The 14,034-nt window shown below is 48.3% G+C and overlaps 1 protein-coding gene and 6 non-coding genes across 7 annotated transcripts; 4 read left to right on the forward strand and 3 right to left on the reverse strand.

Moving 5' to 3' along the window:
• Positions 1 to 156: 156 nt before the first annotated feature.
• trnan-guu (transfer RNA asparagine (anticodon GUU)) lies at positions 157 to 230 on the forward strand. The gene has a single exon. It is a non-coding gene; the product is annotated as a tRNA-Asn (tRNA).
• Positions 231 to 1,806: 1,576 nt separating this feature from the next.
• trnan-guu (transfer RNA asparagine (anticodon GUU)) lies at positions 1,807 to 1,880 on the forward strand. Its single transcript has one exon. It is a non-coding gene; the product is annotated as a tRNA-Asn (tRNA).
• A 1,756-nt stretch (positions 1,881 to 3,636) lies between these two features.
• trnag-gcc (transfer RNA glycine (anticodon GCC)) lies at positions 3,637 to 3,707 on the forward strand. Its single transcript has one exon. It is a non-coding gene; the product is annotated as a tRNA-Gly (tRNA).
• Positions 3,708 to 4,161: 454 nt separating this feature from the next.
• On the reverse strand, positions 4,162 to 4,234 carry trnak-uuu (transfer RNA lysine (anticodon UUU)). Its single transcript has one exon. It is a non-coding gene; the product is annotated as a tRNA-Lys (tRNA).
• A 491-nt stretch (positions 4,235 to 4,725) lies between these two features.
• trnan-guu (transfer RNA asparagine (anticodon GUU)) lies at positions 4,726 to 4,799 on the forward strand. Its single transcript has one exon. It is a non-coding gene; the product is annotated as a tRNA-Asn (tRNA).
• Positions 4,800 to 10,052: 5,253 nt separating this feature from the next.
• Positions 10,053 to 12,020, reverse strand: LOC131138251 (uncharacterized). The gene is made up of 7 exons (XM_078788859.1): positions 11,306 to 12,020; positions 11,152 to 11,211; positions 11,004 to 11,045; positions 10,855 to 10,894; positions 10,533 to 10,574; positions 10,337 to 10,444; positions 10,053 to 10,095 (listed from the first exon to the last, which is right to left on the reverse strand). Exons 1-7 carry the CDS (start codon positions 12,018 to 12,020, stop codon positions 10,053 to 10,055), a joined length of 1,050 nt encoding a protein of 349 aa, XP_078644985.1.
• Positions 12,021 to 13,772: 1,752 nt separating this feature from the next.
• On the reverse strand, positions 13,773 to 13,845 carry trnak-uuu (transfer RNA lysine (anticodon UUU)). The gene has a single exon. It is a non-coding gene; the product is annotated as a tRNA-Lys (tRNA).
• Positions 13,846 to 14,034: the final 189 nt, after the last annotated feature.

Below are 14,034 nucleotides of genomic sequence, written 5' to 3' on the forward strand. Positions count from 1 at the left end.
CTTTGCGTTCATCAAAGAGTAAAGCTGGTGTCCTGGTTTGCAATGTTGTTTGATTGTTACACCAGAAGGTGCGAGTCACATCCAAAACAAAGGGCATGCTGGAAGAATAGCATGCGTTAGTATGGCTTCAACTGAACAGAAGTTGGCAGGGTGTGAGTCTCTGTGGCGCAATCGGTCAGCGCGCTCGGCTGTTAACCGGGAGGCTGGTGGTTCGAGCCCACCCAGGGACGTTCTCTGGGTGCATCAGTGTCAGTGTTTATTCATGTTTGCGCTCCACTCTTGCACAGCACTTGTGTGGTTCCCAATTGGCAAACTGTGTGTCAATGCGCCCTACAAAGACAATACCCTTGTGTATTTGGACATTTGCAGGTTTAAGAAATCAGACCACATTAGCCAAATATCTTCTGGACAAAAGAGTGGTCAGACAAGACTAAGTTTGAGCCAGTCAACTGAACATTAGACTTTTGATCTGAGTGTCCGGGATTCAAGTCCCTGTTCAGGTGACCAGTGATAGGGTCTGAGGTCCACTTGCAAACGCCTCCTTTTTGCCCACAAAATACAAGGGCAACAGGACAATCCCTTGGTACTTTATGGAAACGATGTGAGGTGCCTGGCTTTTAACTAGAAGTGGAAAGACTTGTGTAGCCCCTCACACAAACCATGTGTCTTCCTCCCATGCACATGTTGCCAGCTGATCCTTGACATCAGCAACATTTTGGTTCTAGGACAATGGGGTCACCTGCCCCCATTGGTCTTTTCCAAGCAGTCACGGTGGCCGAGAGGTTAAGGCGTTGGACTTGAAATCCAATGGGGTTGTGACGCTTTGGTTGGCCATGCTGTTTACCTTGTGGTGGAGTACTGTTGGTTATGAGGGCTGGGGTGTTGTCCTTTCGCGGCCCGTGTTCTCTACAATGGTGGTCTAAATTTTGGGTAGAGGATAATGGGGTCCACTGTCCCCATTGATCTGCTTCTTGCAGTCTCGGTGGCCGAGAGGTTTGTTGCCACTCTGCTTTTGACATGCTGTTTTCAGCGGCCTTGTCGAGGGTGTTTCACAGGTGGGTGGTGTGATGTTGGATATGGGGGCAAGTGGGTTGTCGCCGTTTTGTTGTTCCTGGAGCACATAAAGAAGAGTGGCCAGTACGAGGGGTTGAACCCATGACCTTGGCGTTATTAGCACCACACGCTGACCAACTGAGCTAACCGGGATAGCGGCAGAGAGCTGCTGGAATGACAAGGCGCTACGAAACGCGTATCGGGCGGAGCCGCTCCGATTAAAAGTCTGATGCTCTACCAACTGAGCTATCCAGGCCTTTGTTGAATGAGGGCAACTCACGAGGTCAAATCTTCTGGCATACTGTACTTGACCTTGCAGAGAGGAGAGCTTCTTCTCTGGCTCTCAACAAAAGCGGTCGCATCTTTCCCCTCTCCTCCCTATCCCTTATCTTCCCTGCTTTGTTGTCCCCTGTCCATTCTGTCGATGGAGTTTGACTTGATTCTTTGTCACGCAGTCTGAAATTGGCAAACTGAGAAATTCTGCTTGAGTGACCAATGCAGTCTGTCCATTTTAATACATTTCGCCTCAACTCATGTTGAAAAAGGACAGAGCCATTTCCGTGAGAGCACAAGACCCCTGGATTGTACCCAAAAATACTTTGCGTTCATCAAAGAGTAAAGCTGGTGTCCTGGTTTGCAATGTTGTTTGATTGTTACACCAGAAGGTGCGAGTCACATCCAAAACAAAGGGCATGCTGGAAGAATAGCATGCGTTAGTATGGCTTCAACTGAACAGAAGTTGGCAGGGTGTGAGTCTCTGTGGCGCAATCGGTCAGCGCGCTCGGCTGTTAACCGGGAGGCTGGTGGTTCGAGCCCACCCAGGGACGTTCTCTGGGTGCATCAGTGTCAGTGTTTATTCATGTTTGCGCTCCACTCTTGCACAGCACTTGTGTGGTTCCCAATTGGCAAACTGTGTGTCAATGCGCCCTACAAAGACAATACCCTTGTGTATTTGGACATTTGCAGGTTTAAGAAATCAGACCACATTAGCCAAATATCTTCTGGACAAAAGAGTGGTCAGACAAGACTAAGTTTGAGCCAGTCAACTGAACATTAGACTTTTGATCTGAGTGTCCGGGATTCAAGTCCCTGTTCAGGTGACCAGTGATAGGGTCTGAGGTCCACTTGCAAACGCCTCCTTTTTGCCCACAAAATACAAGGGCAACAGGACAATCCCTTGGTACTTTATGGAAACGATGTGAGGTGCCTGGCTTTTAACTAGAAGTGGAAAGACTTGTGTAGCCCCTCACACAAACCATGTGTCTTCCTCCCATGCACATGTTGCCAGCTGATCCTTGACATCAGCAACATTTTGGTTCTAGGACAATGGGGTCACCTGCCCCCATTGGTCTTTTCCAAGCAGTCACGGTGGCCGAGAGGTTAAGGCGTTGGACTTGAAATCCAATGGGGTTGTGACGCTTTGGTTGGCCATGCTGTTTACCTTGTGGTGGAGTACTGTTGGTTATGAGGGCTGGGGTGTTGTCCTTTCGCGGCCCGTGTTCTCTACAATGGTGGTCTAAATTTTGGGTAGAGGATAATGGGGTCCACTGTCCCCATTGATCTGCTTCTTGCAGTCTCGGTGGCCGAGAGGTTTGTTGCCACTCTGCTTTTGACATGCTGTTTTCAGCGGCCTTGTCGAGGGTGTTTCACAGGTGGGTGGTGTGATGTTGGATATGGGGGCAAGTGGGTTGTCGCCGTTTTGTTGTTCCTGGAGCACATAAAGAAGAGTGGCCAGTACGAGGGGTTGAACCCATGACCTTGGCGTTATTAGCACCACACGCTGACCAACTGAGCTAACCGGGATAGCGGCAGAGAGCTGCTGGAATGACAAGGCGCTACGAAACGCGTATCGGGCGGAGCCGCTCCGACCCACACGTCGGCTCCAAATCCCACCTCCCGGGGCTCTTCCGGCACCACTCCTCCCTCCCTGCTCCAGCAGTGGAGCGCCGTCTGACGACGTCGGGAGTGTCGTCCCCATGCAACTGGGAGCCAGTCGCCTTTCGTCAGCGGAGAGGAGTCACCGTCTACGCCTGTGGCTGTGCCTGTACTGTGGGAGTCCTACACACAATTTCCCGCGGTCCAGTTCGCCCAGCACGCCAATGCTCTTCCTCCACCAGGGATATTCCCCAGCTGCTGGCACTGCCCGCTTCAACCACACCGGCTGCGTCATCCGCTTTGGTGGGCCGACTTCAGGTGGAAGGTACGATATCCTGGGCGGGGGAAGCTTCTCCTACCACAGCATTAATTGACTCTGGGGCGGACGAGAACTTCATTGATAGCGGACTGGTCAGTTCTCTTAACATTCCTACAGTTGAGCTTGTCCCCCACAAGAATGTCTGCTCGCTAGATGAACATCATCTGGCATGCATTGCGCATCAGACGTGCACCATATCCTTGGTGCTGTCGGGTAACCACCACAAGGTCACAAATTTTTTTCTTATGCCCTCTCGCTCAGCTCTGTTAGTACTCGGCCTCCCCTGGCATCCTGTGCGTGTGTTGTGATGTTTTGTCATTTAGCGCCACTTTGCAGAGGCACATCCACTCGACAATTTAATTTGTTCTCCGACAGTGTTTCCCAACGTGGCATTGGTGGTTCAGTGGTAGAATTCTCGCTTGCCAAGCGGGAGGCCCGGGTCCGATTCCCGGCCAATGCAGTATATCTCAGCTTATACCTTTCTTTAGAGCTCATGTTGAAAAAGTACAAAGGCTCTTTTCCTGCGAAAGGGCAGAATTCAGAATGACACCTGAAACGTAACAGACCGGACCACCCGAGAGTTAAGGTGGACAGCAATTATTGAAACCTTACTGCAGTCATGCTGTTGTAGTCTCTGTCACGCAATTGGTCAGCACGTTTGGCTGTTAACTGAGAGGTTAGTGGTTCGATAATTTAATTTAATAATTTAATTATTGACAATGGCGTTTATCCACAGTCCTGGAAGATCGCAAAGGTGCTAGGTCGAAAAGGTTTACTTAAACACGTTACTCCATGTGTGCACAGCCATCTCCTTGGCCTTCTCGGTGTTGAGGATGAAGGAGCAGAAATCTTCTGGCGTACTGTACTTGACCACAGAAGGAGGTGTAACATTTCAGGGAAGGCCTCCCTTCACCTGCCTGAACAGGGACTTGAACCCTGGACCCTCAGATTAAAAGTCTGATGCTCTACCAACTGAGCTATCCAGGCCTTTGTTGAATGAGGGCAACTCACGAGGTCAAATCTTCTGGCATACTGTACTTGACCTTGCAGAGAGGAGAGCTTCTTCTCTGGCTCTCAACAAAAGCGGTCGCATCTTTCCCCTCTCCTCCCTATCCCTTATCTTCCCTGCTTTGTTGTCCCCTGTCCATCCTGTCGATGGAGTTTGACTTGATTCTTTGTCACGCAGTCTGAAATTGGCAAACTGAGAAATTCTGCTTGAGTGACCAATGCAGTCTGTCCATTTTAATACATTTCGCCTCAACTCATGTTGAAAAAGGACAGAGCCATTTCCGTGAGAGCACAAGACCCCTGGATTGTACCCAAAAATACTTTGCGTTCATCAAGAGCTGGTGTCCTGGTTTGCAATGTTGTTTGATTGTTACACCAGAAGGTGCGAGTCACATCCAAAACAAAGGGCATGCTGGAAGCATAGCATGCGTTAGTATGGCTTCAACTGAACAGAAGTTGGCAGGGTGTGAGTCTCTGTGGCGCAATCGGTCAGCGCGCTCGGCTGTTAACCGGGAGGCTGGTGGTTCGAGCCCACCCAGGGACGTTCTCTGAGTGCATCAGTGTCAGTATTCATTCATGTTTGCGCTCCACTCTTGCACAGCACTTGTGTGGTTCCCAATTGGCAAACTGTGTGTCAATGCGCCCTTGTGTATTTGGACATTTGCAGGTTTAAGAAATCAGACCACATTAGCCAAATATCTTCTGGACAAAAGAGTGGTCAGACAAGACTAAGTTTGAGCCAGTCAACTGAACATTAGCCTTTTGATCTGAGTGTCCGGGATTCAAGTCCCTGTTCAGGTGACCAGTGATAGGGTCTGAGGTCCACTTGCAAACGCCTCCTTTTTGCCCACAAAATACAAGGGCAACAGGACAATCCCTTGGTACTTTATGGAAACGATGTGAGGTGCCTGGCTTTTAACTAGAAGTGGAAATACTTGTGTAGCCCCTCACACAAACCATGTGTCTTCCTCCCATGCACATGTTGCCAGCTGATCCTTGACATCAGCAACATTTTGGTTCTAGGACAATGGGGTCACCTGCCCCCATTGGTCTTTTCCAAGCAGTCACGGTGGCCGAGAGGTTAAGGCGTTGGACTTGAAATCCAATGGGGTTGTGACGCTTTGGTTGGCCATGCTGTTTACCTTGTGGTGGAGTACTGTTGGTTATGAGGGCTGGGGTGTTGTCCTTTCGCGGCCCGCGTTCTCTACAATGGTGGTCTAAATTTTCGGCTCCAAATCCCACCTCCCGGGGCTCTTCCGGCACCACTCCTCCCTCCCTGCTCCAGCAGTGGAGCGCCGTCTGACGACGTCGGGAGTGTCGTCCCCATGCAACTGGGAGCCAGTCGCCTTTCGTCAGCGGAGAGGAGTCACCGTCTACGCCTGTGGCTGTGCCTGTACTGTGGGAGTCCTACACACAATTTCCCGCGGTCCAGTTCGCCCAGCACGCCAATGCTCTTCCTCCACCAGGGATATTCCCCAGCTGCTGGCACTGCCCGCTCCAACCACACCGGCTGCGTCATCCGCTTTGGTGGGCCGACTTCAGGTGGAAGGTACGATATCCTGGGCGGGGGAAGCTTCTCCTACCACAGCGTTAATTGACTCTGGGGCGGACGAGAACTTCATTGATAGCGGACTGGTCAGTTCTCTTAACATTCCTACTGTTGAGCTTGTCCCCCACAAGAATGTCTGCTCGCTAGATGAACATCACCTGGCATGCATTGCGCATCAGACGTGCACCATATCCTTGGTCGGGTAACCACCACAAGGTCACAAATTTTTTTCTTATGCCCTCTCGCTCAGCTCTGTTAGTACTCGGCCTCCCCTGGCATCCTGTGCGTGTGTTGTGATGTTTTGTCATTTAGCGCCACTTTGCAGAGGCACATCCACTCGACAATTTAATTTGTTCTCCGACAGTGTTTCCCAACGTGGCATTGGTGGTTCAGTGGTAGAATTCTCGCTTGCCACGCGGGGGCCGGGCGGGTGTTGTTGACATTTGCTGCCAGCCAATCAGAATGCGCGACAGGCGCGACAGACGTCAGACAAGCAGAGAGATTTCGGAGAAATGAAGTCAGGGGTTTGAATCCGGTCTAAGCATCTGTCAAGTCACCATTTTCTTCTCCACAATATCATTTTTTTCCAATTAATCCCTATATGATTACAAACTATTCATATCAGGCTTATATTGATACCAGTGTTTGAAATAAAACACAAAATCAATGCAATGTAACAAAGAATATTTATTTATCAGGTTGCCATGCCACACTTAAAAACACTCTCAGAGATAAAAAAAAAAAAAGAATACTAATAACAAGCTCTGAATAATAATAAAAAAATGTTCATTTATTTTGGTGTCGTTGTTTCTCCTTTTCATAAAAAGGAGAGGCCTGGAACTCCCTCCAGCTCATCTCTCTTTCCATCCCGTGCTCTCTATATATAGAGAAGACTTTGGCAGGGCAGTAGATGTACTTCCCTGCTTGCCCTGGAAAGCCAGTGTGGATGTGGGGGCTGTTCGGACCCTGCTTTAGCTGTATCCTGCAGAACCGGCACTTTCGGACAGGGGGTGGAGGAGATTCCTCCCTCTTCCTCTTCTTCTGCTGTTTTTCCTCCACCCTCTTTCTTGTATCATTGAGCTCTCGCTGGAAGAAGTCTGTTTGACTGAACTCTTGAAACGGCATCTTGGGGTTTGTCAGACCTTCTGCACCATATTTTTGGAACACTTTTGTGGAGCAATAAAAGTATCTGACAGGGCCCCGCTGATAAAAGTCATGTATTGATGTCCCATCCCCTTGATATTTTGATTTTGGTTGGCCACAGCACAGACATGTTTTTGTTTGAGGTTTTTTTTGACACGGGAGGTGGTTGCTCCTGCTTCAATGGGGTAGAAGCAGGTGGTGGTGGTGGTGGTGGTGGTGATGGTGGAATGACCATAGCTGCAGGCAGTGCCACGACAGGCACAGCAGAGGTAGTGCTGAGCAACTGCCAAAGCTGCTGTGTATGTTGCAGCTTCTCTGGGCTGGTATTTAATGAAGATGATGTATTGAGAAATTTACTGTTGTGTTTTATGTATTTGGAAATATGCAATTTTGATGTTGGATGCAGCATGCTGTTGGGGTCTTTGCTGGACTTGTGGACAAGAGTGCCATACTCCCGAACCACAAGCTTGACCATGTCCTCGTGCCCGCGGTGTTTAATAAGGAGCTCGTCAATTGCCGACTTCATTGGAGATGGCCAGCGCTTGTGGTCCAACACAAATACTCTCCCTCCAGTCTTCACTGGTCCAGTGCGGGCAGCAGTCGGAGAACATTGGATGGGCAATCTTCTTGTGGGCTCTAGGCAAAGAAAACCATGAGATACACATTTGTTATTTGGGTCAAACAAGATGCAACAAGGGGACACATGATTAGTTTAGATAAGTTTTTACCTGGCTGTGGCTGAAGCTCAGTAACAGAAGCTTTATTGTCCAAGTCAGATGCTGGGATAGGGGCCACATGACTAGACGTAGTCGCAGTAGCAGTTTGAAGAGGGTGAACAGAGTGGGGAACAAAGCTGAAAAGTCTGGTGGGAGGTGTGGAGGAAGGCTGCACTGGGTCTGCTCTCTGATCAGACAGGATGCCTGGAGAAGGAGCACTTGTGGCGTGGCCGGGGTCCTTCTTGGTTTTATGTTTGTCCCAGTCTAAAGGGACCGGACAACATTCTGGCTCCCTGTACTCCAGGCCAAACCTCTCCCCGGTGTCTTCAGCTGCCAGACGAAGAGCAGGGTACTTTTCTTCGCCAAAGACCCGTCTGGAAACAGCATTCAGGGAGCATATCAGTGCAGGGTCGAAAACAGGCGGGAGAGAAACGCCTGGCAGTTTCATGTCCAGCAGACGCTGATAATTCCAGCGACACACTCCTGTCATGGCCTGGGCCTGGAACAGCTCTGGGGAGACCTGCGTGCCGGTCACCCATTTGGCCTGGTGAAAGTGGTAGCCCTCCTGCTGCGACGTGCCTCTGATGGGGATCCAGACGGGGACTGCTGCACGCTCACCTGGCACATGGTTTAACTGTATCGTTCCTCCACGGCGGTACAGTATGCCCCCTTCCACCTCAGGATCACTGAGGCAACCGCGCAGGATGTGGACACGTTGGATCCTCCATCTCTTTAGCATGGAGGGCTTATAAAGAGGGATGCCATTCGGATCTGTGGTCAGGTGAAAGTGCTTCAACACCCCTTCCACTCTCTGAATAAGCGTCCCGGGCGAAGGAATCTTTATCCTGCAGTGCTCACGGATATGCTGCGTGGTGGGATTTGCAGGCTGGATGCCACAGAAGACGTATGCATCCTGGAGCCTCTGCAGGTCTTCCTGGTCCACCACAGAGAAGGCAGCCGACAGGAACTGTGCGAAGGTGCCATATAACGGGTGATGTTCTGAGGCACACTCACGAAGAAGCCGTTGCATACAGTGGAACAAGTCCAGCTTGATGACGATACTGTTGTTGTAAGAGGTTCTTGATGCACATGTATTCAACAGGTTCCCAGATGTGGCCTCAGTAACAATTGCATCAGTTGTTTGCCAGGCATCCCAGTTGAGATGTTCCTCCGCAGAAGACTCTGCAACCCTGAACGGTGCGCAGCAATCTCTGAGAAACACAAATAACATATGAAATAATGACATTTAATAGAGTTAATTTTTGATTAAACATTTCTGTTTAAAGTGATGAAGTCTCACCTGTCAACCCACTGAAACTGGGCTTTCTCAATGCCAGCCCTGTTGTAGCGGTTTGAGAGACCCTCGTACATCGGCCGCAGGGTTTTGTCCGTCTCAGACTGCACCATGACCCAGGACAGGATCATCCAGTTCTCATTCAACACAGCGTATGACGACATGACACCAGATGAAAAGGTGACTTTCTTGGCCACTTTCCGGGTGTGGTCTGAGCGGAGAGCCTGTCCAAAGGTACCCTGCAGCATCCGCTGAATGGTGTCCTTCTGGTTCCGGAACTCATGCAGCAAGCAGTCGGTGAGGTAGTGGGCAGACACAGAGACCCCGTTCCAGCCATCAGCATCACTGTAGCCCCCAAAAGGCTCCGGTTTTCGCTCCTGCCGAAGGAACTGAGTGATGGTCTTTTGGCCGCCATAAGTTCCTGCCTCTCCATCCATCACATTCTGGCAGCACAGGAGATAAGCCAGGTTGGCACGCTCATACTTGAGATGCAACATCTCGTTGACCTGATTTGCCATGTCTGTGGGTGATTTTCCAGTCCGTCTCAACTCATCCAGTACTGACTTACAGATGGCCTTCTTGTAAGTCAGTAACGCTGGCAACAGATTGGTAAACCTCTTGGGAAGCTTTTCCAGCCAGAGCGGGTTGTCGGAATACCACCTCCTATTGCAGCTCTTACAGCACAGCCGGGAGGAGAGCAGGTAGTATTGTCCAGTGAGGCCCACAATCATTCGCGGTCTCCCGACTCCAGCAGAGACAACACGTGGCTGAGAACAGTCACCAGAGCACGGCAAGTTGTAGTTGTTTTTTAGCCGCCCCATTAAGTAGTCATTTTCCGGCTTCCAGACGAAAAAGGGGTGAAGATGAAAATACTTTGGGGACGGCAGATCATAAATACTGTCAATCAGCTCAGGCTGGGGAGGTAAGCGCCACAGGGAGAAGGTTTTCATAGGGTTGTTGACAGGGCGGGAGCCTGGCCACAGACCCATGGACTCCAGTTCCAACTTCATCCATATTTTCTGCTGGTGTGTGCAGTTCCACTTATTGACCTCCTGGTCAAATGACAGAAACTGTTGAGGTGGAGGCCTGTTGATATCAGCCGCAGGTGGGACTGCCGTAGGTGGGACTGGTGGTTGGTCTAGTTGGAAACAGACATGCACATGTCAATTTTGACACCCTTTTTAATGTGACACTATACTGCTGTGTTACTTACTGTGGGGTCTCTGTGCAGACTGTGGCTCTGCTGCAGATAGAGTGGAGGCTACAGGACTCCCAGGAGCACATGCAATTTCTAAAATGAAACCAAATTACATGTACACTGTGTTAATATTATATTAATATCAGGTGCAGTCAGTCACATAGAAAGGTTAACCACTCACCTGGGGCAGGCTGTGGGGTCTCTTCTTTGGTCTTTGTTTTCTCTGGTAGCAGAAACATCAACTCCCGTGGGAAAGGCACTGGAATCTTTGGAGGCAGCGCAGCTGGTGCTACACAAGGAAAGAGGCGGTGGTGCATTTTACCGTGAGTGTAAATCAGTTTGGATTGAAATGGTCAAACATCACTTAAAGCCTTTACCATCTTCTGGTGCATCTGGGCCAGTCGGTGCATGTTCTGTGTCTAAAACCGGAGAAAACGTGATGAAAGACTGATTGATTGAAATATTGGCGTTTCAGGGGTATTAGTAGAGTCACTCACAACAAACTGCCATTTGCTACTTCAACTACTTGGTTTGGCTTTTTAAAGAATTAAATAGACCTTTTTTGTGATGGTCTAGTCTAACCGTAACTAGAGCAGGAGAAGCACAATGGCTCACTGCAAACACATGCTTCCGGCGTTAGTGAGCAAACATCATTCACCATTTCATCCATTCAAAAGAATGTATTCAAATTATACTTACCCTCTCGTAGGCTGTATCAATTCATAGTCAGTCACTTGGACTGTAGGTAGAACACACATGAAAGGAACAAAAGTAGAACGTGACGAGAACACATGCAATCACAAAATGCCCTTTGAGGTTGGTCATTATTTAAGAACTTCGCCCTGGACCTGAAAACCGTAGCAGCTCTAATGTTGGTGGAGCAGATCCACCTGCAAAACACATAGAAACTAGAGTGATTTACTTTATACAAAACACATAGACAAGGCTAGGAAAGTAAAAGAGCCTAACATGTACATATCCATAAACTGCACATACTGAGTATATCTGGAGAGATGCTGAGCATGGCTTTCTCCAGCTCTTCGTCTTCGTCCTTAGCTATAAAGAAAAGAGTGGTAATATAGTTATTCAACAGTAATAAAATGGTCCAATGCATACATATGCAATGCAGTGTAACTTTAAAAACACTCACCCGTGCTCTCAGCAAAGGTTGTGGTGGAACAGGTGGAGGCGATGGTAAAAGAGGTGGAGGGCTGCTGTTGCTGCTGCTGTTGCTGCTGTTGCTGCTTCTGCAGGTACTGTTGCAGTTTGTGCATTTTTGTACCCGTCGCGCACTTTCTTCTTAAGATGAAGGCTGCATAGCCATCATCCCTGCTCTCCCAAATCTCCCTCCAGGTGTTACTGGCGCGTGCGCCAAATCCAACCAGCTGGTCATCCTCTGCTGCTGGGGCGGGCACAGATGTTTTTAGGGACTCATACTCAAGAAGAGTATTAATTTCCTTGAAGCTGAGGGCATAGCGAAGGAATGACAGAAGGCTGTCCTTGCTATGCCCCTCAGCCACCAGCACTCCTGCAGCCTCCTCTCTCTGGTGGCTTTGGATGAGATACACAGTGTATCCCATGTCATTCTCCAGGAGCCAGCGGAAGGACATCCCCTTGTACTTCCCAAACTGCAGGATGTACTCGCCCAGTACTTCAGTTTGGTCTGAAGCATCTCCCCCTCTCTGACGGACCACTGCAAGGGCGTTTTGCCTTACAACCTCCTGCTGTGCAACAGGAGACTTGTCCCTCCTCGACGGGTTGTCCTTAATTTGCCTGGCCTCCTCGGTGGGATCCTGCAGCAGGAATCCCAGTGGGCCCCTGCGGAAGACCACACTGATTCGCCCGGGGAAAAACAATCTCTTCATTTTTTCAGTGACAGAAATAATGAAATAATATAATGTATTATTATCCAAAACCATGAATACAAGTACATGTTACAGTATGTGACAGCAACATGTATGAAATATATGTATTGTTGTCATATATGAGCTGAATACAAGTACATGTTACAGTATGTGATAGCAACATGTATGAAATATATGTATTGTTGTCATATATGAGCTTTTCCAAGAACATTTACAGACTAAAACAATGTCTATAAACTATCATCCATACTTAAATGGTATCGCAACAACTACATTCATGTTTGTTTGTTGACTTTCTTTGTTCACTTTACAATAGCTCATAAGAGTTTAATTTAACAGATGATATGTACTTATCCATGAACAACTATAACATTGTACTTACAAAAAAAACACAAGTCTTATGAGCTATCATTATATTTGTCCAAATAACTGTCGCTAATGCATATAATAGGTATACGGGGTCGGAAAATAGCGAACAATACAATAGCGCCACAAACCCACGTAGAGAAACATGAAAGCAATTTAAACACTATACAGAACAGTTCAAAGACTAAATATTTAAACAGAACAGTTCAAAGACAAAATATTTTTCTGTAGCCTGAAATGAAAAAGACAATATATTTTTTTACTGTAGTTTACCGTGTTTTTGTCGCGTCGTCTCGTCGCTCGCTCGGAAAAAGCAATTGCGCTGTGTTACCTGAAGCTCAGGATGGATGTGGTGGGCGGAGGGAGCAGAAGCGACCACAGCGCCACTCCTGGACAAATGTATATTACATTCATAGTGGCCTTTCGCTCTCATTGGAAATGAATGGGGAAAGTTTAGCTCGTTTCAGCTGAACTATCCACGCCGGCCGCGCGGGAGGCCCGGGTCCGATTCCCGGCCAATGCAGACCTAATCCTGGCTACGTTCTCTCGACTAGTCTCTTGTCATGTAATAGTGAAGAAACCCAGTCCTTGATTTATTGTTCCCAAGTACCAAACACTAATCTGAGCCCCAATTTCTATGCCAAATACAGTATTGGTCTAACCCTAAACCCAGTCCACACTCCCTTCTCCAGTTGAGCACCTTATCTTCTTGTGTAGTACTTACCAGAAACTCAAGTCTATCATTTATTGACGGGTTTTATTCGTATTTATGTCGTCAGTCGCTTCAGAATGACAGCAGTTGGCAGATAGCGCTTATGAATGAGCCTAACCGTTCGACCGAGGACCAAGACAAATCCCATCTCCACTCAAAACCTGTCCAAATGTCAGTTACCTGACTGGGAGCAGCAATATCTTTTTATTAATAAAATAAATTTGATTAGAGATCAGATGATAGATGTTGATGGTAGACTGTCAGATAAAGAACAATATTGTGTAGGATAAACTGTGTAGTTTTCAATTTAAGAGGATAAGTATAGATGAGGTAGGAAAACTGTTGCATTCCAATAAAAGCGATGAGCCATGTGGTATTGATAATTTGGATGGTAGGTTACTGAGGGCGGCAGCAAAGTTGATTCAGGAGCCCATATGCCATATCTTCAATTTAATTATTGACAATGGCGTTTATCCACAGTCCTGGAAGATCGCAAAGGTGCTAGGTCGAAAAGGTTTACTTAAACAAGTTACTCCTTGTGTGCACGGCCATCTCCTTGGCCTTCTCGGTGTTGAGGATGAAGGAGCAGAAATCTTCTGGCATACTGTACTTGACCACAGAAGGAGGATAAAGGAAGTAGGTGTAACATTTCAGGGAAGGGGCCTCCCTTCACCCGCCTGAACAGGGACTTGAACCCTGGACCCTCAGATTAAAAGTCTGATGCTCTACCAACTGAGCTATCCAGGCCTTTGTTGAATGAGGACAACTCACGAGGTCAAATCTTCTGGCATACTGTACTTGACCTTGCAGAGAGGAGAGCTTCTTCTCTGGCTCTCAACAAAAGCGGTCACATCTTTCCCCTCTCCTCCCTATCCCTTATCTTCCCTGCTTTGTTGTCCCCTGTCCATCCTGTCGATGGAGTTTGACTTGATTCTT

The sequence above is a fragment of the Doryrhamphus excisus genome, unplaced genomic scaffold, assembly GCF_037039965.1.
Source record: "Doryrhamphus excisus strain RoL-2023G ecotype Guam unplaced genomic scaffold, RoL_Dexc_Guam_v1.1 HiC_scaffold_24, whole genome shotgun sequence".
Classification (NCBI taxonomy): domain Eukaryota; kingdom Metazoa; phylum Chordata; class Actinopteri; order Syngnathiformes; family Syngnathidae; genus Doryrhamphus; species Doryrhamphus excisus.

Excerpts from the sequence above, each read along its gene's own strand:
- LOC131138251 (XM_078788859.1), bottom strand. The coding sequence starts at position 12,020 with ATGAAGAGATTGTTTTTCCCCGGGCGAATCAGTGTGGTCTTCCGCAGG. Across the intron at positions 11,212-11,305 it reads AACCTTTGCTGAGAGCACGG|CTAAGGACGAAGACGAAGAG; the intron begins GTGAGTGTTTTT and ends TTTTCTTTATAG. Across the intron at positions 10,445-10,532 it reads CCCAGATGCACCAGAAGATG|CACCAGCTGCGCTGCCTCCA; the intron begins GTAAAGGCTTTA and ends TTCCTTGTGTAG.